At 44.3% G+C, this 22,971-nt stretch overlaps 1 protein-coding gene across 1 annotated transcript in view; it reads left to right on the forward strand.

Moving 5' to 3' along the window:
- Map4k5 (mitogen-activated protein kinase kinase kinase kinase 5) overlaps positions 1 to 22,971 on the forward strand; it is a 96,652-nt gene that overhangs the window by 62,822 nt on the left and 10,859 nt on the right. The window contains exons 15-26 of the mRNA XM_075947528.1: positions 132 to 199; positions 2,654 to 2,696; positions 3,204 to 3,357; positions 4,353 to 4,450; positions 4,933 to 4,974; positions 5,890 to 5,974; positions 7,323 to 7,402; positions 7,801 to 7,861; positions 12,578 to 12,692; positions 13,024 to 13,082; positions 15,606 to 15,709; positions 16,064 to 16,241. Of these exons, the coding sequence (XP_075803643.1) occupies positions 132 to 199; positions 2,654 to 2,696; positions 3,204 to 3,357; positions 4,353 to 4,450; positions 4,933 to 4,974; positions 5,890 to 5,974; positions 7,323 to 7,402; positions 7,801 to 7,861; positions 12,578 to 12,692; positions 13,024 to 13,082; positions 15,606 to 15,709; positions 16,064 to 16,241 (1,087 nt within the window). The remainder of the gene's footprint in view (positions 1 to 131; positions 200 to 2,653; positions 2,697 to 3,203; positions 3,358 to 4,352; positions 4,451 to 4,932; positions 4,975 to 5,889; positions 5,975 to 7,322; positions 7,403 to 7,800; positions 7,862 to 12,577; positions 12,693 to 13,023; positions 13,083 to 15,605; positions 15,710 to 16,063; positions 16,242 to 22,971) is intronic.

Genomic DNA, 22,971 nt, shown 5'->3' on the forward strand with positions numbered 1-22,971 from the left:
CAGCCACAACCCTAGGATTTTCTTGAACCAGATTAGATAGCTGATATGTGATTAGTAAATCAAATGGTTGATATTAACTTGGTCAATATTAGTGTCCGTGAAAGTAACATTTTAAACTGTGACCTTCACAGGGACTACCATCAGACCCAAATTTTATGTACCATTGGAATCCTTTTGTGGATGGTGCAAATACAGGCAGGTAAGTTGTTTTCTAATTAATAGCTTGATTATGTGAACAACTTTTATGAGGATTTGTCTTAGAGTTGTCAGTGCATAGCTTTTACTAATATTATTGACAGAAAATATCATGAATTATTTAGTAAGGTTTTTAAAGGGTCTCTTCTGTTTGGGGGGATTTTTGTTTATTTTCTTCTGTTTGTTTTTTGTTTTGTTTTTCAATTGTTGGCTTTGTAAGAAGATCCTGATAGCCCTGGCTTGCTTGGCACTTCCTCGTTAGACCATTAGACCAAGCTGGCCTTGAACTTGTAGTCCTCCTCCTGCCTGTGCCTCCTAAGTACTGGAGTTGCAGGCATGTGCTGCCGTCCCTGGCATGGTTTTTGTTTGAGTCGGTATATATTGTGTGTAACTATAATGTATTAAAAGATGTCATTGGGGAATAAATGGTCAGAAAACCCTCATTCTGTTTCTCTAACGTAGTTTCTTCGTATTCTAGCCCTGTCTTTATTCAGCAGTGAATTGAGGGCTGGCCTCAGTGAGTCACGAATTGTTTCTGTGTCTGTGCATTTCAGTTACCTGGAGAATTCATTGGAAACATAGACTTCTGGTCCCCACAGTAGGCCAGTAGAGCCGAGGTTGGCAAACGGTAGCCTGTGGGTCAAATCTAGCTGCTGCCCATCCCCTGAGAATGGTATTTGGGGAGAAGAGGAGTGCAGAAGCAAGTGGGGAGAGAAAAGGAGGGGAGGAAGATGGCTCAGCAGTTAGGAGCACTTACTTTTTTTCCCAGTGTACCTGGGTTTAGTTCCCAGCACCCATACCAGGCAGCTCACAACTGCCTATAACTCTATTTTCCGAGAAGCCAGTGTCCTCTTCTGGCCTCTGCAAGTATTGCACACATATAGTGAACATACACATCCACGAGCATATATACATGTGCACACATACACACAAAGTGAATAAATAAAATTTTAAGTTAAAAAAGGTATTTACATTTGAGTGGATAAAAATAAAAGAATAATATTTTGTCAAAAGCTTGCATGAAGTTAAAATGTCAGTGTCAATAAAGATTTATTAGAACACAACCATATTAATCACTTTATATAGTGTTTATAGCTGCTGCTTTCATACGATATCAGTGGATGTGGCTGCCATATGCCATCTGGAGTCTATAGTATTCGGTATCTGGCCCTGTACAGAAAGTTTGCCAACCCCTGCTGTAGAACAGTCTTTATGAATGGTTCCTGCTACACTGAAAAGACTCTGAAGATGTTGCACACGACCGTTGAGCTGTCACTGCCTCTCAGACTTTGATGTGCCTGCTGCAGGAACCAGTGCAGTGGGTCTTCAAAGTGTCCATTTGTCAGCTTCTGTCGGGGCCTCCCTTGAGTAACAAAGGGTTAATGATTTGGCCGCACGTACTCACGGGCTCCAGAATTCTGACTTTCATTGTTGGTTGTTTTGTTTTCATTTGCTTTTATTTTCATTTTGTTGTTGGTGTTTGGGGTTTTTTGTTTGTTTTTTGCTTTTTGGTTTTTTATGTAAGGCAGGATCTCATATAGCCCAGGCTGGCCTTGAGTCTCCTGCTCTACCTGGGGTCTGCCATCTTGCTGCTAGGATTTCAGGCATGTGCTACCATACCCCACTTGTGTTGGCAAGTTTTCAATTTTATTTTTTTAATTTTTATAAGTGCACAACCCCATTTTTGTTTATTTGCTTTTCATTAGTTTAAATCCTTTAGGGATACAGCATCGCATGTATTCTGTATACAATGCAGAAAGGTGGCTTAGAATGCGACATGCACCGTGTTGCTGTCGCCATTACTGCTCCCAGGCCTCCCAGCACTGTCCTTTGCTTTACACACATCAGCACATCTCTGGCTGAAGTAAAATTCCATTTCCTCTCAAGCATCAACTTGTGTAAAAGGAAGGAAGGAAGGAAGGAAGGAAGGAAGGAAGGAAGGAAGGAAGGAAGGAAGGAAGGAAGAAGAAAAAACACTGTGTGTATATTCCCTTGTTTCTGAGGACCCTGATTTTGCCAGCAAAGTGGCTTGAACCCTCACCTTCCAACACACACTTGTCTTTCAGGTCTGCCCCAAGTGAGTCTCCACAGACTCCAGATAGTGGAAGGTGTTTTGTTCATTTGTTTTGTTGCTGGGAAACAAAACCAGAGCCTTGTCCATACTAACCATGTGCTCTTCCCCCGAGCTGCACCCAAAGTCTGAATTTATCTTTCTCTATTAAGTTGAATTTAATTTGAATTACACATTAAGTGCAGCAGAATACAATTGAAAAAGACTTGGTGCCACTTTGTAGTTTCTGTAATCATGCTGATGCTGCCCTAGGCGGGAGGTCCTAGGTTTCCGTCATGCTCTGTCTGTCTCAGAGCCTCTGCTTGTCAGCATTTTAGTGCGTACTTGATAGTGTCGTCTGTGTTAGTCGTGTGTGACCATCTAAATCGAGGTTTTCTCTTTGACTAGATCAACCTCTAAGCGTGCAGTACCACCTCCCCTACCTCCTAAGGTGAGCTGCTGCAAGATTTTCAATGATATATCCTTCTTTACATAATTACATTTTAAAAATAATTTCATTGCCTTTGTTTAAATTTTTAAGTTTATTAATTTTCTTAAGAAAGTGGATTGGAAATACAAAGTACATAGCAAAGAATATTGGTGTGAAATAAGATACTTTAATAGCTGTCAGAAACAAACAGGTTTTTTTGCTCTTGGAAAAATATTTGACTGTATGGTGGGAGATATAAAGTTTATTTATCATCATCATTTATTGCTATAATTTGACATTTCAATAGAATCATTCTTTATTAAGTCATTGTCAGTTTCTACTTGTTAAATACTTGGCAGCTGCTTCCATAATTTTATTGGTTATAAAAGTTTTATGATTTGGGGTTGGGATTCATTTTAAAACCCACATGTGAAGTTCAGAGTTGTGTTGAGCAGTGACTCACTTGAGTGTTTTGCTGAAGATTACGGTGACTGTTTAAAGAGCATCTTCTTATCCTCTTGTCATTAGCCTCGGATAAACAGTTACCCTGAAGACAACCTCCCAGAGGAAGAGAAATCAGCAACCGTCAAACGTTGCCCTGATCCAGACGCTAGAGCACCTCACGTTCTCAGAAGACAGAGTAGCCCCAGCTGTATTCCTGTAACAGAGACATCCTCTATAGGTATGGCAGCGTGCCAGCAGCTCTGGAATGTGGCCAGATACCGTGATGTGGGTGGGTCAGATGGGTGGAAAGGAAAGCCATTGTCTATTAATAATATCTTCTTTCTTTAGTCAGTCCTTGTGCAGTTCAAACCATTGCTTCTGTGCTTTAATTACACACAAATGGCCTATAGTAGATTCAGACCATTTCAACCTGGTTCAATCCCTTAGTAAATGTTAGGGGTCCAGAGGAAGTACCCATGTGCCTGCCCGCCAGGTGTCAGAGGCTGTGGCAGAAGTTATACCTATATACATAGCATTACAAAAGACAGCTGAGACTGGTGATGCTGGCCTGTCATCCCAGCACCTGAGAGGCAGAGGCAGGCAGATCTCTGTGAGTTCAAAGCCAGCCTGATCCTGTTCCGGGATAGCCACGACGGTTGCACAGAGAAATCCTATCTCAACAAAACAAAACAAAAGAAAGTTCCTTGTAATTAATCAAAAGAAAAAAATAACATGATGGAGGAAGGAAAAGAAAGACAAGACAATTAGTGTGGTTTTTCCTAAAAAAAGAAAGAAAGAAAAACAAAAGACTGTATTTGAGTGGAGCCCTAACGTTTCTGAGGGAGGTGGGATGGGTTGTTGCAGGTTGGTAAAGGCCTGATGACCTTACAGAAGGGAGAGCCAATGCTTAGGCTTTCTTGGAGACTAAGAAGGATTAGGCAAATAAACTAATGCAGAAAAGTCTGAATCATGTGGTACCCAAGAGGAGGTAGAACTGAAAGTGTAGATTGAAGTTCTGTTGGAAAAGATCTTGAGTACCACTGTCCTTGGTCAAAAAGACTAAGGACACAGAGAGCATCCTGAGAGTCTGGACCAAGGGCAAATGGCCTCCCTTGGCAGAAGCATGCTTCCACAGACTCCGCCAAGAGAAGGGAAAGGATGGGGAAAGAAAGGTACTCGTCAGAGAATGTTCTGTTTTGTGTGCTCATTCAGCGTTAACCACGGTTTCCTTAGGAAATGGTGATGGGATTTCAAAACTGATGAGCGAGAATACGGAGGGATCAGCACAAGCCCCACAGTTACCTCGGAAGAAGGACAAGAGGGACTTCCCTGTGAGTACAGCAGTGCTTGGCCGCTGGCTGTTTCTAACGTAGAGGGGGAGCGGGAGGAACTCGGGTAACTGGACCTGAGCATGGAGGCCTGGACTGTTGTCCCACTTCTGCAGAGGCTGGGCAGAAAGATCACTGGCGTGCAGAGACGTTCTTTTGTATGTAGCGATGGCCCAGCAGTGAGAGTGCTGGCTGCTCTTCCAGAGGGCCTCAGTTCAGTTCCCACACCCATGTGACAGCTCTTACCCATCAGTAATTTCGGTCCCAGGGGAGCTGCCACCTTCCTCTGGCCTCCACAGACACCAGGTTCACACACGTTGCATATTCATACATGCAAGCAAAACACTCAACTCATACACATAAAATTAAAATAATTTAAAAATAAGTATTATAATAACTGAAACAGTAAATTACTAAAGTTTTATTTTTAAACCTAGGGTTTCTTACAGTATTAAAAATTACTTTAAAAAATTTTTTTTCCACAGAAACCAACCATCAATGGCCTTCCACCCACCCCAAAGGTTTTGGTAAGGACTGTTTATATGACCTGATTGCTGTTTTTTTTTTTAATCTCCTTAGAAGCAGTAGGAGTAATACCCTGTCAAGTACATTGAATCACTAAAAGAAATATTGTAGAATATAAAGTTGGTAGATAGATTTGAATGTACTATAGTCAGATTATATAGTCCAATTTGAGTGGAATAGTTAAAATTTGGGTGTAATAGCAGATTTGTAATCTTAGCACTCCATAGACTAAGGCAGAAAGATCATGAGTTGGAGGCCAACCTGGTCCACATAGTGAGTTCCAGGCTACATCTGAGCAATCAGATATTTAAGGAGGGAGTTGTAGGGAGAGAAAGAACAAAAAGAAAAACAAAATTGAGAATTCATAAATTCTCAGATTAGCGTCTAAGCACCAGTTTAATTTAAATGTACTGTGAATACTGGGCTTCTTCCCTCTGAAGCCATTCTCATCTTGAGCTGTGCACATTGAGAAGAAAGAGGAAGTTTAGGTTAACACTTCTCTGTCCTGTTAGAGAATGAGGTGGTGCTGTCAGCCGTGGGAACAGGGTTCTTTGTCAGTCATACTCCCTAATGGTTGATGTTAGAATACAAACCTGCTCTTTTTGTCTGTTGCATAATTCTAGAATTACACTGTGGTTAAGTCAAATATTATTTCACTTTAATGTAGTCCTGAAGTAATAACTTAAAATTCCTACAGCTCATTAAATATGTAGATGTCCAATAAATTTGATACTTTGACCCTAAAATGGAAAGAAAGCAAAGACTGTGATTCTGAGTAGAAAAAGTTTAGTTCTGTTAGTCTGTATTTTGTTTTGAGATAAAACCGCAAAAGTTTCTTCAAAGAGTTTGACATTGTATGATTTTTTTAGGAATATTAAAATTATGTGATAATTCTTATTTCTTTCTTTATGAACAAGATGGGAGCATGTTTTTCAAAAGTATTTGATGGCTGCCCTTTGAAAATTAATTGTGCAACATCTTGGATACACCCTGATACAAAAGGTACAAGTTCTGAATTTTGTGTGTGTGTGTATTAATTACACATATTAATTTAATACATATATAATTAATATATATAATATGCACCTTCTATAAAATGTTTGCTGTATGGAAGGCCTTTATTAGTAACTTGTGGTTGTTAACTTTAAAACTATTACCTTAGATACTAAATGAAACAGGGCCCTGTGACAAGCTGAGTAAGTCGGTAAGCTGTGGCAGGTGCTTTCCTGTTGGACTGTGTAGGAACTGTGCTTGTAAAGGAGGCTGCAGAGATACCATAAATGTTGTGTCCTTAATTTTTAAGGATGAGACCATTCATAACCAGCCGCTGAGGTCTGTAGGCAGTGGGGCTGTTGTTTAAGGATTAGACCATCATAACCAGCCGCTGAGGTCTGTAGGCAGTGGGGCAGTTGTTTAAGGATGAGACCATTCATAACCAGCCGCTGAGGTCTGTAGGCAGTGGGGGCTGTTGTTTAAGGATTAGACCGTCATAACCAGCCGCTGAGGTCTGTAGGCAGTGGGGCTGTTATTTCAGTCTCAGTGTTCTCTGGTTGTGTAAAACTTGTTTCAAATCAAAACAAAACAAATCCAACTTAAATACATAGGAGTAAGGGGGTTTTATGCTCATAACTTAGCTTGGTGGTATGAGCGGGCATGAAGATGTAATTCAAGACCAGTCTGGGCTGTATTGAGACAGTGTTTCAAATAAATAAATAAAAGCAGAAACATCCATATTCATATTCTTCTGCCTCCGTTCATTTTGATTGCTCCAGTCTATCAGTTTAAAATTCCATGTCCTCTTAGCCAGTTTGGGTGTTTTAATTTTCTGTTCCGGTTGGATGCAGCTATTGCTATGGCTTCTTTTGACACATTTTTCCAGGATTTATGGGCAGTGGCCGTGCCGGTCTCCTTCCATGTGGGACCAGTCCCTTACTACCTGGCTATGGCAGGTTTTTTCCTCAGAATCAGTCCTTTCTCCAGGAAGCTTTGGTTCTTTTTCGTGGTGACAGTATTTAGAAACCAACATCTGAACAAGAAATGTGTTCATTATTTGTGGTGTGTCGTGGTTTATGGTTTATATTTTACTGTATGTTTGAGTATTTGAAGTGTCTTACAAACATGTACTACTATAACAACAATTTAAAATTTAATTGAAAGGCAGCATTTAATAATAAAGACTTATACTGCTTTTATTTACTTTTTAAAACATAGAAAAGAGACATGGTAGCATGAATGTTAAAAACAGTTGTACTGTGTGACTGGGTGGCCATCTAATATCACCGCATATAGCCCTTAGCTGAGTGTGCACTCTCAGGAAATGACAGGCAGTTCTGCTAACTTGCTATTACAGATCAGTACATTATTTTTGGAACTGAAGATGGTATTTACACTTTGAATCTCAATGAGCTACATGAAGCAACTATGGAACAGGTAATAAAAATTTTAACTTAATTAGTTTGCACAAATTGGATAAAAGAAATCTCATAACTTTAAATCCATTTATATGGGTTCTAATCTTTGTTTTTAATGGTTTAAATATTTAAGGGCTGACATGGAACCTGTTTTTGTATTCATATTGAAAGATTTTTTTTTCCCTTTTAAGGTTTGGTAATTTTCCCAAAGGAATTACCAGAATGTTCATAGTACTGTTTGTTTTGTTTAGCATGGTGCTGAGGATTAGCTCCAGGCCCTGAGCGTGCTAAGCCTGTGCTCTGCCACTGAGTCACGTCCCCAGCAGCACTTGGCTGAATCGGGGTTTGGGGACAGGGTAAGAGGAGAGAATCAAAGCTGTGCAGTGTAATAATCTTTTCCTTCTGCCCCCTCTTCAGTTGTTTCCGCGGAAATGCACATGGCTCTACGTTATCAATAACACGCTGATGTCATTATCAGGTATGCATGACAATGAAAGCCATGGGCAAGCAGAGAGATGAAATTTTAGCATACACTGAATGACAGCCATTTGCTATCTTCTGTGAGGACTGCGTCTCCCAACCCCCTTCCCCAGCATCTGAACACCTGGGGGAGGGAACATCGTGGTGGTCTGCTGAGCCCATTTTCCTTCCGTAACTTACACCATTGCTGGCTGCACTCTGCCTTCCTTTGAGTGTTAGCAGTGCGACACTCCATGAATTCTAGCAAACCCACTGTCCATGAATTCTAGCAAACCCACTGTCCATGAATTCTAGCAAACCCACTGTCCATGAATTCTAGCAAACCCACTGTCCATGAATTCTAGCAAACCCACTGTCCATGAATTCTAGCAAACCCACTGTCCATGAATTCTAGCAAACCCACTCATAGCCTCAATTTTCTTCATTATCAAATTAGAACAGAGACATTGAAAATACAAACAAACAAAGTCTACTGAGATTGTTGTGAGGGTTAAAAAATAACTGCCCAAAGTGCTAAGTAAATTGTGAAGTCTTCTATAAGTGTTGTTCTGGACCACTTGTGACCACCTTAGACTGATGTGCTTTAGAGTCTCCTAATCCAGGGATCCGGGGAGATGGCTATCTCAGTTTGAAGAATGCTTTCCAACAAGCATAAGGACCTGAGTTCTATGCCCAGCATCCATGTAGAAAGCTGGGTGTGGCATGCACAATTGTAATCTCAGTACTAGGGAGACAGAGGCTCCTTGGGGCTCACTGGGCAGCAAACCTAGCCTAGTAGGCAAGTCCGAGACCATGGAGAGCACTTGTCTCACACACGAGAGACACTGACTGAAGAACAGCAATCAGTATTAACCTCGACCTACACATGCATATGGATCTGTACTTATTGTGGAGGACTGGCCTCGACAAAAATACCACTTACCAGGATAGGGGCATAGGAATTTAGAAATATTAGTAAAAATATAGAGACACGTAAAAATTAATAAGACAGAAACCATAGAATAATACTGGGAGGGCGTTGTAAGGAAGGTCACTTATTCATTTCCCAGCGGCCCAGACTACCGAAATAATCACACAGAATCTGTATTATTTAAATCACTGCTTGGCCCATTAGCTCTAACTTCTTATTTGCTAACTCTTACATCTTAATTTAACCCATCTCCATTAATCTGTGCATCACCACGAGGTCATGGCCTACCAGCAAAGTTTCAGCACATCTGTCTCCAGTGGTGGCTCCATGGCTTTTCCTCAACTCCTCCTTTTTTCTTCCAGCATTCAGTTTAGTTTTCTCCACCTACCTCTATTCCCTGTGCAGGCCCAAGACAGTTTCTTTATTAACCAATGGTATTCACAGCATACAGAGGGGAATCCCACATCAGTAGGGCATTCCAGTGATTTCTGAAATCACCCAGTTGATCTTTCCACAGCTTTTATACCCAACATAAGTGGAGGGTGGGGGGAGATAAAAAAAAAGACTTTTATTAACATAATACAAAGGACAAACAGTCAATCACTCAAACACTCTTGAGACATCAAATCATTTGCATTCTGTTGTCTACTAGGTAGCAAAGCTGGTCTAGGCTGCCCTTCCCCAGGTGACCTCATAGTTACAAAAGAAGGAACAGAAGTACATACACCTGTCAGGATGGCATGGACCTACTTGAATGAGCTATTTAATGTTAAAAGAACCAAGCAATCACATCCTAAGTTGGGACTGGCAACTAACTACCTTTGTCTATCATTTGAGCAGCCTCCAAACTCTGACCGTCAGACAAGGTGGAAATGGGCCCATATTTTGGGGCCTCCATAACTTATGCACACACACAGCTTATCTAAACAAGGAGATTCTAGAGCAACCTGTTCTGATTTTAGCACTGTTGGGGTTTTTTTGGTAACTGGTGGTAATGAAAGAATTGAATACCTTTAGACTTTTCTTTTACCATATCTTTACCATATCTTTAGACTTTTTTTTGAATGCTTTTACCCAGTGTCTTAGTCACTGTTCTATTGCTAAGAGACCCCATGATCAAACTTTATAAAGGAAAACATTTCATTGGAGCTGGCTTACAGTTTCAGAGGTTTAGCCCTTCATCATCCTGGCAGGAGATGGCACTGGAGCAGTAGCTGAGAGCTACACCCTGATCCCTAGGCAGAGGGAGAGACTCCCAGTGACACACTTCTAACAAGGCAACGCCTCCTAGCACCTCTACTCCATTTAAATAGTGCCAGGGGGCCATTCTTAGTCAAACCGCTACATCCACCAAACATATTTTCTTACACATTAGACTTATGTAACCTCCTGATTGATTTCATTTGTAGTACAAGGTAGGTAATTGTTATTTTTCCCCAGTGGAGATTCTTCAGGAATCTATATTTGAGCTAATAGCAATGTTTATGACTATATAGCCTTATGTGTAAATGACTTGGGGTTCCTCTAAAGTGATGCGGCCCTTTAATACAGTTCTCGTGTTGTGGTGACCCCAACCATAAAATTATTTTCATTGCTACTTCATAACTATAACTTTGCTACTGTTAGGAATCATAAAGTGAATATCTGTATTTCCCGATGGTCTTAGATACCCTTGTGAAAGGGTCATTCCATCCCCCAAAGAGGTCCCAATCCCCAGGTTGAGAACCGCTGCTCTGAAGAGTACTTTGTTCTTTTGTTTTAATTATGATTAGCCTGTAATTTTTTGTTTCATTTAGTAAATATTCATATATTACTCTTGTGAAAAGAAACATATCCAATTCTATTTGGATGGCTTCTGAATTTTCTTTAACAAGCTTAATTCAGTTTCTTTTTCTGGTGTAAAACCTCTTTATGGTAGCCATAGCTGGAGCCTGGGTACTATGGGCCAGACTCTGATGTGAAGTTTCACAAGATGGTTAATGAATTCCTGATAGGGAGACCAGGTGAACAGTTTCCTTCCAGCTGTGGGTCAAGTAGCTGTAGGTCTTGGAGATGGCATCAAAGATGAAGTTGTGCAGGGTGGCATGCAGCCCCTGGCTGATGTGCAACAGTCACCAATACTGGCCAGCAGCAGCAGCTTCTTGGGCACAGGAGCAAAGATGATGTCAGGGCCTCTGGGAGCAGGGATGAAACACACCAGCACAGAGCAACAGTGACCTGTCACCTTGCATGAGATGGTGTGGGGTTTGCCTGTCTTGTGCCCCCAGTAGTCTCTCCAGACGGGGACAGTGTAACCTTAGTAAGGATGATGGCCCCTCGGATGGTAGTGGCTCCTGCCTTGGAGCACTTTACACAATGACCAACATGGCCATTGTAGTCCCAGTAGCGACAAAAACCTTGAAGCTGGCCCACTGCAGTGAGGCTGCTTCTGCACTGGCATGGTCTTTAGAACCTCATCCCTTAGGAATACTCCCGGAAAAGTCAGTGGTCACAGCTTCCTTGATGGCAGGGTGAGGCATACGGCCCTCCCGGGATTTGACCTTCATGTCCTTGAGCAGGCAGTCCAGCTTGGTATCCAGTCCTTGTCTTCTGCTCTACCTCCATGAGCCCAACGGCCTGGAAGACCATTGCGGAAACTCCCATGGCCTCTCAGACCTGGGCCTCCCAATCTACGAAACCCCCCACTGCACATCTGAGCAGCGATTCTGGATTTGGATGTAGAATAACTTTTCTTAACTCTTGCTACTTTTATCATTAGCTATCATTGTATCTTTCAGACACAGCTTTAAAACCACACATAGTACTCCTTATATTTTCATGAACTAAAATAGGATGGTGGGAAATAGTCTATGATTAGTTCATTTCTGTAGGGTAGTTAGAATTACTCCTAAAACGGAAAGAGTATAGGTACAGAGACAGTGAGTATGGAGAAACGGAGAGAAAAGAAAGGTACTGTGTTGCCAGAATGTTTCCATTCTGAGAAAGCAAACTGTGGTGAGGATAAAATGCCCTGTGTGGCGTGTTCCTGCCAGTAAAGGGTGCTTGTTACTCTGTCTCACCGTTTGTGAGGAATCGGAGGATGTCTGCGTGCATCTCCTGCTAAACACGGCTACAATTGGATGTGCATGGGTTGTTCCTTACTATGCTAGGCCTTATAATACTGACATTTCTCTTTTCCTGGTATTACAATCTATGCATTTAAAAATTGTTCACAATTAATTGAAGGTAATTTGATGGATTGCCGATATATAGATCTGGAGATAATTTCAGTGTTACAAAATTCTGTTTTGTGTGTACTCCTGTAACTATTTGTACCATATGTGTGCACAGGTATTTAACAGTTTCTCTTTCTTCACGAGCATCAAACAGGTTTGCATTAGTTCTTCCCGGATCACCTGTTTGTCAGAATATACCTAAATAGAATGATCTACTTGCTTAAAAGTAATTTTACCCATTATGTTCAAAACAATATTAACTAGGTTTCTTTGTTGTGTTTTTACATGTTTTGCTTGATTCTTGAACATTACCGGACTCATCATTTTAGAAGGTAATTGCATTTTTTTTTTCTTTTTGGTGTTTTTGAGACAGGGTCTCACTATGTAGCTCTGCCTGTCCTGGAACTCACTATGTAAACCAGTCTGGCCTTGAACTCAGCAGAGATCCACCTGCCTCTGCATCCTGATTCCTGGGACTAAAAGCGTGTACCACCACACCCAGCTAATTGCATTTTCTTATACTTGAAAATTGTCTTTTTTTTTCTACTGAAATTGATTCTAGTAAAAGAAACTTCTTTCTCTTTTACAGGAAAAACCTTTCAACTCTACTCTCATAATCTTATTGCTTTGTTTGAACAAGCCAAAAAACCAGGATTAGCTGCCCACATCCAAACTCATAGGTTTCCTGACCGCATTCTGCCAAGGTACAAAATACCATTTTGATCCTGGAGGGGTGAGGGTGTTTGTGTCTTATTTTTAAGCTGCCTGTATTCCTTGTCTGGTGAAACAACTCCCTGTTCCTAATTTACATGTGATCCAGACTGGAAATACTTCATGCTTCCTGCATGAAAAGCACTTAAGGAAATTTTATAACAAATTCTTCATCCTATAAAATGAATCTAAAAATAGTGCAAAGTCGGAGTCCAAGGTGGTTTTTTTTTAAAGTCCCTTCCTGTCTGATTCTGATATAGCTGGTTCATTTGCCACCATATGGAGGCCACACTAGAATTTATTCATGTTGTCTTATATTTTCAGAAAGTTCGCCTTAACAACAAAGATACCTGATACAAAAGGCTGCCATAAATGCTGCATAGGTGAGTCGATGCTCTCCTCACACCAGATGGTCACAGCTTTCAGTGTCTCATAGTAGGAGTGAGGTGAAAAGTCAGCGTAAGAGCTTAGCAGCTGTGGAATAGCATTGTCCACACAAACCATCCTCACTTCTCATGTCAGGATTAACCCCGAACCACCCTCAGAGTCAGAGACTGGCCAGACCGACTCACATCCTCACTGAGAGGAGTGATGCTCGTGGCCATGATTACACGGGCGAGTATAGGCTAAAGTCAGCCGTGTGACAGGAGCATGAGGCAGATGCAGGGCTGCCAGGCCAGGCATGCCGCTGCCGCAGTAGTGGGCACCAGTCTTGTCCCTTTATGCTGTGACTGTGTGGCAGTTCACACAGCTTTGCCAGTTAGGTGTTGATTCAGACGTCCAGAGTTTTCACTGGGGCTCCATCACGAAGGTGTGAGATTGCCCACCTGGCTGTTCTCCCATCCAATGCCTCCGCTGACCCATGATGCCGCATGAGTCAAAGCCCCACCCAAAGTCGCTCTTGGTGTTGCTGGCTGCACCTTAAATGGTGTTGTTAGATATAGGAATGACAGGAGGTTCACACGTGGCATTGCAGAGGCTTAGCAGTGTTTCTCAGGAGAGGAGTATTAGGGGATGGGCTTCTTTTGAAGCAACAGCTACATTCCTTTCTATGTAACTAGCTCACTTACCCCTTAAATGGTTCTTGACACTGATTATGTCACAGGGAGTTGTTGTAATAGGAGCGGCGGGGCTGCATCCCCAGCACCCCGGCCGCCTGCTAGCTTATGCCCGAAATAACAACACACAAACTGTATTTATTTAAACACCGCTTGGCCCATTATATCTAGCCTTTTCTCGGCTAACTCTCACACCTGGACTAGCCCATTTCTAATAATGTGTGTAGCCCATGAGCTGGCTTACCAGGAATGATCTTAACCTGCGTCTGCCTGGAGTGGAAGAATCATGGCGACTCACTGACTCAGCTTCTTTCTCCCAGCATTCTGTTCTGTTTACTCCACCCACCTATGTTTTAACCTATGAAAGCCAAGCAGTTTCTTTATTGCTTAACCAATGAAATCAACAGATTGATATATGACACTCCCCCATCAGGGAGTCATAGAACCTAGATCAGATCTGGGTGCAGTCTCTAAGAATCCTCAACTCCTAACTTGATCCTAGCTTACATATTTATCTTCATGGAAAGATACTCTGTAGAACAAAATACTCAACCACACTGTGCTCTGCCTGCAGTCCTGTGTCAGTCACTTCATGGTGTGTATGTCACTGGGTCATTTAGCCATTGTGATGTGTCACCAAGTGATGTAGTCTCTGGAACCACATAATAAACTCAAGCCATCGCTGGCTGCGATGTATGGGTGTGTGATGGTTTAACCAGATTTCTGCTTCTTGGGGAGAGTCATGTGTCTGTCATCATTCCAAGATCTGTGGTTCAGAAAGGTCTAGAAGCCTGCAGTCCTAAGACTTGATACAGTTCTGCAGAACTTAACAAGTACCTGCTCACTAAATCATTGTATGTTGTGGCTATTGGGAGTCACTCTGGGGAGAAAAAAAAAAGATGAATTAATGCATGCATACATGATAAACATGATAAATTATCATTGTCCCTCAAGCTGCTCTGTCATAGGACATTATGTAAGAGTCTCAGTTGTCCCTGGACCTGTCAGATTTTATCCTTCTGGTTACTTAGAAGCAGGTTTTGAATTTATAGAGTAACGTACATGTTTGAGAACTAGCAGTGGGGATCTCATCAAAAATTCCCTGTGGTTAAGTACTCAGCATATTAAAGGCATTTAGCAATAAATGGCTGTAATCTCCAGTTTGTATTTTTTGTTTAAATAAAAATGAAAGGCAACATTTCTTTATTTCCATCCATTTTCATTATCTGGGTTAAGATAGTAGCTTGTCAACTAAACATAGTCACTTCAAAAATTTTTTGTTTTTTGTTTCGAGACAGGGTTTCTCTGTAGCTTTGGAGCCTGTCCCAGAATTGACTCTTGTAGACCAGACTGGCCTCGAACTCACAGAGATCCACCTGTCTCTGCCTCCCTGCCAAGTGCAGGGATTAAAGGCGTGTGCCACCAGTGCCCGGCCAAATAATTTTTTCTTCTGTACTGCAGTGTTGATTCACAACACAAACCGCTGGCGTTTCCTCACACCAGCATCTGCCTTCATAAAGAAAAATAACTTGAGCCAGGCGAGGGGGTGCACATCTATATTCCCAGCACTTGGGAGGTAGAGGCAGACAGACCTTTGTGAGTTCAGTCCCAGCCTGGTCTACAGAGTGAGTTCCAGGCCACCCAGATCTATATAGTGAGACCCTGTCTTAAGAGAGAGAGAGAGGGGGGGGGGGAAGGGAGAGGAAAAGGAAAGAAAAGAAAGGCCTCTTAGCTTTTAGATGGATGTAGTTCAGCTGTCACTGAGCTAAACTATTTTCTCACAAAATCAGTCAGTGTTGTGCATGTGGGTAGGATTTTTATTTATTTTTTTTTCTTCTTTCTTTTCAGTTAGAAACCCTTACACGGGACATAAATACCTCTGTGGAGCTTTGCAGTCTGGAATTGTCCTGCTTCAGTGGTATGAACCGATGCAGAAATTCATGTTGATAAAGGTACGTGGAGCTTTCTTACATCTTCATCTTGACAAAGCACTGTGTGTTACTACAGCAGGCTGAGACAGCCCTCAGAGTTGGTGCGACGTGTGTGTGTGTGTGTGTGTGTGTGTGTGTGTGTGTGTGTGTGTGTGTGTGTGTTATGTTCTTAGCAATATCTTCTCTGTAACTTACTGTAACTTCAAAGCTTCTGGAATATTTTTCTGAGTCTCTGAAAAGACTCTCAGGCTCATCGTCACAAAGGCGAGCTTGTATAGACTGAGGCCGGGTGGCCCCGCCCTTTCAGCTGACTTCACTAACACCTGTGAAGGGAAGATTGCTACATTTCTTTTTCCTCTTGTTTTTTTGTTGCAGCATTTTGATTTTCCTTTACCAAGTCCATTGAATGTGTTTGAAATGCTGGTGATACCAGAGCAGGAGTACCCCATGGTGTGTGTAGCTATCAGCAAAGGCACAGACTCAAACCAAGTAGTTCAGTTTGAGACAATCAACTTGAATTCTGCATCTTCCTGGTTTACAGAAATTGGTGCGGGTAAGTGGTTTTCACTTTATGGTAAAATATCCACGCTTTTGCCTGTACTAGATGCAGAAGACTTCATCTCAGTCATTGTGGGCTCCTAATAAAAATGCAAGCATAATTTTTCACGTAAGCCCAAGAAATTACCCTCCATGTAGTTTGTGGTCTCTATTTGCTTAAAGACGTTTTTTTAACGTAGGTGACACACATGTTCATAGGGGTGAGTTTTTCCTTCACAGTATAGGTGCCAGGGATTGCCTGACCCAGCTCATCAGGTTGACAGCAAGCACCTCATTGGCCCTTGCCCAAGAAAGTTTATACAAATTTATTTTACTGAGGACATTTTAAATATTCTTGACATTTAAAAGTCTGAGTTGTTGAGAGGTTGGAAAGATGTCCCAATGGTTAGGAGCTGGGTGCTCTTACAGAGGGCCCAGGTTCAATTCCTAGCACCTACAAGATGGCTCACACCTCCAGTTCCAGGGGATCTGATGCCCTCTTCTGGCTTCCATGGGCAATGCATGTGGTAACAGACACACATACAGGCAAACACTCACACATAGTCTGAATTGTTACTAGTTTGTCTTTGTTCTTACTAAATAAAGAGCTGTGTATCTCAAGCCAGGAAAGTTCCCTTTTATCCCCGTATCCTCCCCCCACTCCAACCCGCCTCTATTTGAATCACTGGGTGCTCTGCAGACATGGATAGAAGTTTCTGAAGTGGCCTTCAAGCTTTTCCATTAGAATATTCAATGTTTCTTTCCTCGATGGGCTGGTTAATCTAGGAGTTTATTACACATACCTCAGTGAAAGCTCTGGAAGATTTTTCTCACAGTTCAAGTTTGGAAAAATCAGTCAAGAATACATTTTTCAAATGAAAACAATACCCAGTGCCGCTAACCAACAGGGAACTGCAAGTCAGTGATGTCATGAGATACCATCCAAGACAGAGCAGTCGCAAACTTCTGTGAGGATGCAGGGAGGAGCTGCTGACGGGGCTTCAGTTAGTGCAGCCATTATGGAAACAGTTTGGGGAGGGGCTTCAAAGACCAGAACTAGAGCTGCAGCGCCACCCAGCAGTTCCACTATTGGGTGTGTACCCCTTTCCAGAGTGCTGGAAAGAGAGCCGCACACACGTTTATTGCAATGTTCTCCAGAATAACCAAGACTTAGAATCACCCTAGATTGATTTCAGCCGATGGTCAGAAAAGAAAATGTGGTATGTCTACACTGTGGAGTATTGCTTAGCCATTGCAAGTGTGAACCTGTGTTGGGTGTGATGGCACATGCCTATAGTTTCTGCACTTGGGTGGTGAAGATGGGAGGATAATGAGCCGGCCCATCCTGGGCTACATCAGGGACCCTCGATACAAGGGAAGAATGAGGACATAGGAACAAGTGAAATGTCAAAGGACAGGTGTCATGTATTCTTATCTGTAGACACTGAAATCACATGGGATTCGGCTACAGAGCTAGGAAATCCACAGACGTGGGGGGATGGGGAAAGATGATTGACAGTCTGGGGCTCTGGTTGGATAGGAGGAACGGTTTCTGTTGTTCTCTAACCCCGGGGTAACAGGGTAACTGGTTAATGACAATTACATGTCTGTTTCAAAAGCACCATCAGAGAGGATTTGGGAGAATTTATATTTTAAATCTGGGCTATATGAAATGAGAGGGGACCTCATTTTCCTGTTTGTTATACTATTTTGTCATGTGTCAACTGTGATTTTAAGCAGAATTGAAGCAGTTTGTAGTAGCTTTCTTACACAACATTACAGCCCTCGCTGCACTCAGAGAATGTCCCTTACAGCCTTCACTACACTGAGAGGACTCTGTCACAGCCCTCACTACACTCAGAGGACTCTGTCACAGCTCTCACTACACTAGAGGACTCTGTCACAGCTCTCACTACACTAGAGGACTCTGTCACAGCCCTCACTACACTGAGAGGACTCTGTCACAGCCCTCACTACAGTGAGAGGACTCTGTCACAGCCCTCACTACACTAGAGGACTCTGTCACAGCCCTCACTACACTGAGAGGACTCTGTCACAGCCCTCACTACACTAGAGGACTCTGTCACAGCCCTCACTACACTAGAGGACTCTGTCACAGCCCTCACTACACTAGAGGACTCTGTCACAGCCCTCACTACACTAGAGGACTCTGTCACAGCCCTCACTACACTCAGAGGACTCTGTCACAGCCCTCACTACACTAGAGGACTCTGTCACAGCTCTCACTACACTAGAGGACTCTGTCACAGCCCTCACTACACTCAGAGGACTCTGTCACAGCCCTCACTACACTAGAGGACTCTGTCACAGCCCTCACTACACTAGAGGACTCTGTCACAGCTCTCACTACACTAGAGGACTCTGTCACAGCCCTCACTACACTCAGAGGACTCTGTCACAGCCCTCACTACACTAGAGGACTCTGTCACAGCCCTCACTACACTAGAGGACTCTGTCACAGCCCTCACTACACTAGAGGACTCTGTCACAGCCCTCACTACACTAGAGGACTCTGTCACAGCCCTCACTACACTAGAGGACTCTGTCACAGCCCTCACTACACTAGAGGACTCTGACACAGCCCTCACTACACTAGAGGACTCTGACACAGCCCTCACTACACTAGAGGACTCTGTCACAGCCCTCACTACACTAGAGGACTCTGTCACAGCCCTCACTACACTAGAGGACTCTGTCACAGCCCTCACTACACTAGAGGACTCTGTCACAGCCCTCACTACACTAGAGGACTCTGTCACAGCCCTCACTACACTAGAGGACTCTGTCACAGCCCTCACTACACTAGAGGACTCTGTCACAGCCCTCACTACACTAGAGGACTCTGTCACAGCCCTCACTACACTAGAGGACTCTGTCACAGCCCTCACTACACTAGAGGACTCTGTCACAGCCCTCACTACACTAGAGGACTCTGTCACAGCCCTCACTACAGTGAGAGGACTCTGTCACAGCCCTCACTACACTAGAGGACTCTGTCACAGCCCTCACTACACTAGAGGACTCTGTCACAGCTCTCACTACACTAGAGGACTCTGTCACAGCCCTCACTACACTAGAGGACTCTGTCACAGCCCTCACTACACTAGAGGACTCTGTCACAGCTCTCACTACACTAGAGGACTCTGTCACAGCCCTCACTACACTAGAGGACTCTGTCACAGCCCTCACTACACTAGAGGACTCTGTCACAGCTCTCACTACACTAGAGGACTCTGTCACAGCCCTCACTACACTCAGAGGACTCTGTCACAGCCCTCACTACACTAGAGGACTCTGTCACAGCCCTCACTACACTAGAGGACTCTGTCACAGCTCTCACTACACTCAGAGGACTCTGTCACAGCCCTCACTACACTCAGAGGACTCTGTCACAGCCCTCACTACACTCAGAGGACTCTGTCACAGCCCTCACTACACTAGAGGACTCTGTCACAGCCCTCACTACAGTGAGAGGACTCTGTCACAGCCCTCACTACACTCAGAGGACTCTGTCACAGCCCTCACTACACTAGAGGACTCTGTCACAGCCCTCACTACACTGAGAGGACTCTGTCACAGCCCTCACTACACTAGAGGACTCTGTCACAGCCCTCACTACAGTGAGAGGACTCTGTCACAGCCCTCACTACACTAGAGGACTCTGTCACAGCCCTCACTACAGTGAGAGGACTCTGTCACAGCTCTCACTACACTAGAGGACTCTGTCACAGCCCTCACTACACTAGAGGACTCTGTCACAGCCCTCACTACACTAGAGGACTCTGTCACAGCCCTCACTACACTCAGAGGACTCTGTCACAGCCCTCACTACAGTGAGAGGACTCTGTCACAGCCCTCACTACACTGAGAGGGCTCTGTCACAGCCCTCACTACACTAGAGGACTCTGTCACAGCCCTCACTACACTAGAGGACTCTGTCACAGCCCTCACTACACTAGAGGACTCTGTCACAGCCCTCACTACACTAGAGGACTCTGTCACAGCCCTCACTACACTAGAGGACTCTGTCACAGCCCTCACTACACTAGAGGACTCTGTCACAGCCCTCACTACACTCAGAGGACTCTGTCACAGCCCTCACTACAGTGAGAGGACTCTGTCACAGCCCTCACTACAGTGAGAGGACTCTGTCACAGCCCTCACTACACTCAGAGGACTCTGTCACAGCCCTCACTACACTAGAGGACTCTGTCACAGCTCTCACTACACTAGAGGACTCTGTCACAGCCCTCACTACACTAGAGGACTCTGTCACAGCTCTCACTACACTAGAGGACTCTGTCACAGCCCTCACTACACTCAGAGGACTCTGTCACAGCCCTCACTACACTAGAGGACTCTGTCACAGCCCTCACTACAGTGAGAGGACTCTGTCACAGCCCTCACTACACTAGAGGACTCTGTCACAGCCCTCACTACAGTGAGAGGACTCTGTCACAGCTCTCACTACACTAGAGGACTCTGTCACAGCCCTCACTACACTAGAGGACTCTGTCACAGCCCTCACTACACTAGAGGACTCTGTCACAGCCCTCACTACACTCAGAGGACTCTGTCACAGCCCTCACTACAGTGAGAGGACTCTGTCACAGCCCTCACTACACTAGAGGACTCTGTCACAGCCCTCACTACACTAGAGGACTCTGTCACAGCCCTCACTACACTAGAGGACTCTGTCACAGCCCTCACTACACTAGAGGACTCTGTCACAGCCCTCACTACACTAGAGGACTCTGTCACAGCCCTCACTACACTCAGAGGACTCTGTCACAGCCCTCACTACAGTGAGAGGACTCTGTCACAGCCCTCACTACAGTGAGAGGACTCTGTCACAGCCCTCACTACACTCAGAGGACTCTGTCACAGCCCTCACTACAGTGAGAGGACTCTGTCACAGCCCTCACTACACTAGAGGACTCTGTCACAGCCCTCACTACACTAGAGGACTCTGTCACAGCCCTCACTACACTAGAGGACTCTGTCACAGCCCTCACTACACTAGAGGACTCTGTCACAGCTCTCACTACACTAGAGGACTCTGTCACAGCCCTCACTACACTCAGAGGACTCTGTCACAGCCCTCACTACAGTGAGAGGACTCTGTCACAGCCCTCACTACACTCAGAGGACTCTGTCACAGCCCTCACTACAGTGAGAGGACTCTGTCACAGCCCTCACTACACTAGAGGACTCTGTCACAGCCCTCACTACACTCAGAGGACTCTGTCACAGCTCTCACTACACTAGAGGACTCTGTCACAGCCCTCACTACACTAGAGGACTCTGTCACAGCCCTCACTACACTAGAGGACTCTGTCACAGCCCTCACTACACTAGAGGACTCTGTCACAGCCCTCACTACACTAGAGGACTCTGTCACAGCCCTCACTACAGTGAGAGGACTCTGTCACAGCCCTCACTACACTAGAGGACTCTGTCACAGCCCTCACTACACTAGAGGACTCTGTCACAGCCCTCACTACAGTGAGAGGACTCTGTCACAGCCCTCACTACACTAGAGGACTCTGTCACAGCCCTCACTACACTCAGAGGACTCTGTCACAGCCCTCACTACAGTGAGAGGACTCTGTCACAGCTCTCACTACACTAGAGGACTCTGTCACAGCCCTCACTACACTCAGAGGACTCTGTCACAGCCCTCACTACACTAGAGGACTCTGTCACAGCCCTCACTACACTAGAGGACTCTGTCACAGCCCTCACTACACTCAGAGGACTCTGTCACAGCCCTCACTACAGTGAGAGGACTCTGTCACAGCCCTCACTACACTAGAGGACTCTGTCACAGCCCTCACTACACTAGAGGACTCTGTCACAGCCCTCACTACACTAGAGGACTCTGTCACAGCCCTCACTACACTGAGAGGACTCTGTCACAGCCCTCACTACACTCAGAGGACTCTGTCACAGCCCTCACTACACTGAGAGGGCGTCTGTTACAGCATTGCATTTGGTGCACCTTGGCCTTTGATAATTTGCAGACTGAGTGAGTTCTGAGAATTCATTAAGCATGCCAACTAGGAAAGTTTAACATCCCACCTTACTGTCACTTTCAAATAAGACTGGGACATAATGTCACTAGCCTGCACCAGGACTGTGTTTGATCCTGTGTGTTACAAAGGAAAATCAGGATCACCCAGAGATGGCCTGGTTTCACAGCAAGGCCTTTTGGGTGCAGCCACTGGCTGTAGTTACCCAGAGTAGAACTACCATCATAGTCGGTTTCAAACAGCCTGATGGCATGTAGCCCTGAACCGTGAGCACCCCCGTGTGGACCAAGCCATAGTTTCCTGTGGGGTAAAGAAGTAAGCCACTTGCCCCTGTACCTCGCCTTTCCCTGTCCAGCCTATTGGCCTCTGCAGTTGGGGGCATGTTTCCTGTGATTGCCTTTTGAGGTGTGGGGCAGTTTGGACCTGACCGATTCCATCTCTCCTAAGTGCAGAACAAAGCTAACCAATGCGCATTTTCCTCCCCTTCCCCATATTCGCCCTCATCGCCATCGTCACTGTAGCCCACCTTTCCAGAACAAATTTGTAATCAAGCAATACTGCATTCTTTAGTTCCTTTTATCCAGGTTAGAGCTGATATTTGTTCTCCTAAACTGGTATTCAGCCTTTTTTTTTCTAAAGATAACCTGACAAAATGCATTTTGCACCATATTTCAAAGAACGAATCATAGCGAG

This window comes from Microtus pennsylvanicus, chromosome 14 (assembly GCF_037038515.1).
Source record: "Microtus pennsylvanicus isolate mMicPen1 chromosome 14, mMicPen1.hap1, whole genome shotgun sequence".
Taxonomy (NCBI): domain Eukaryota; kingdom Metazoa; phylum Chordata; class Mammalia; order Rodentia; family Cricetidae; genus Microtus; species Microtus pennsylvanicus.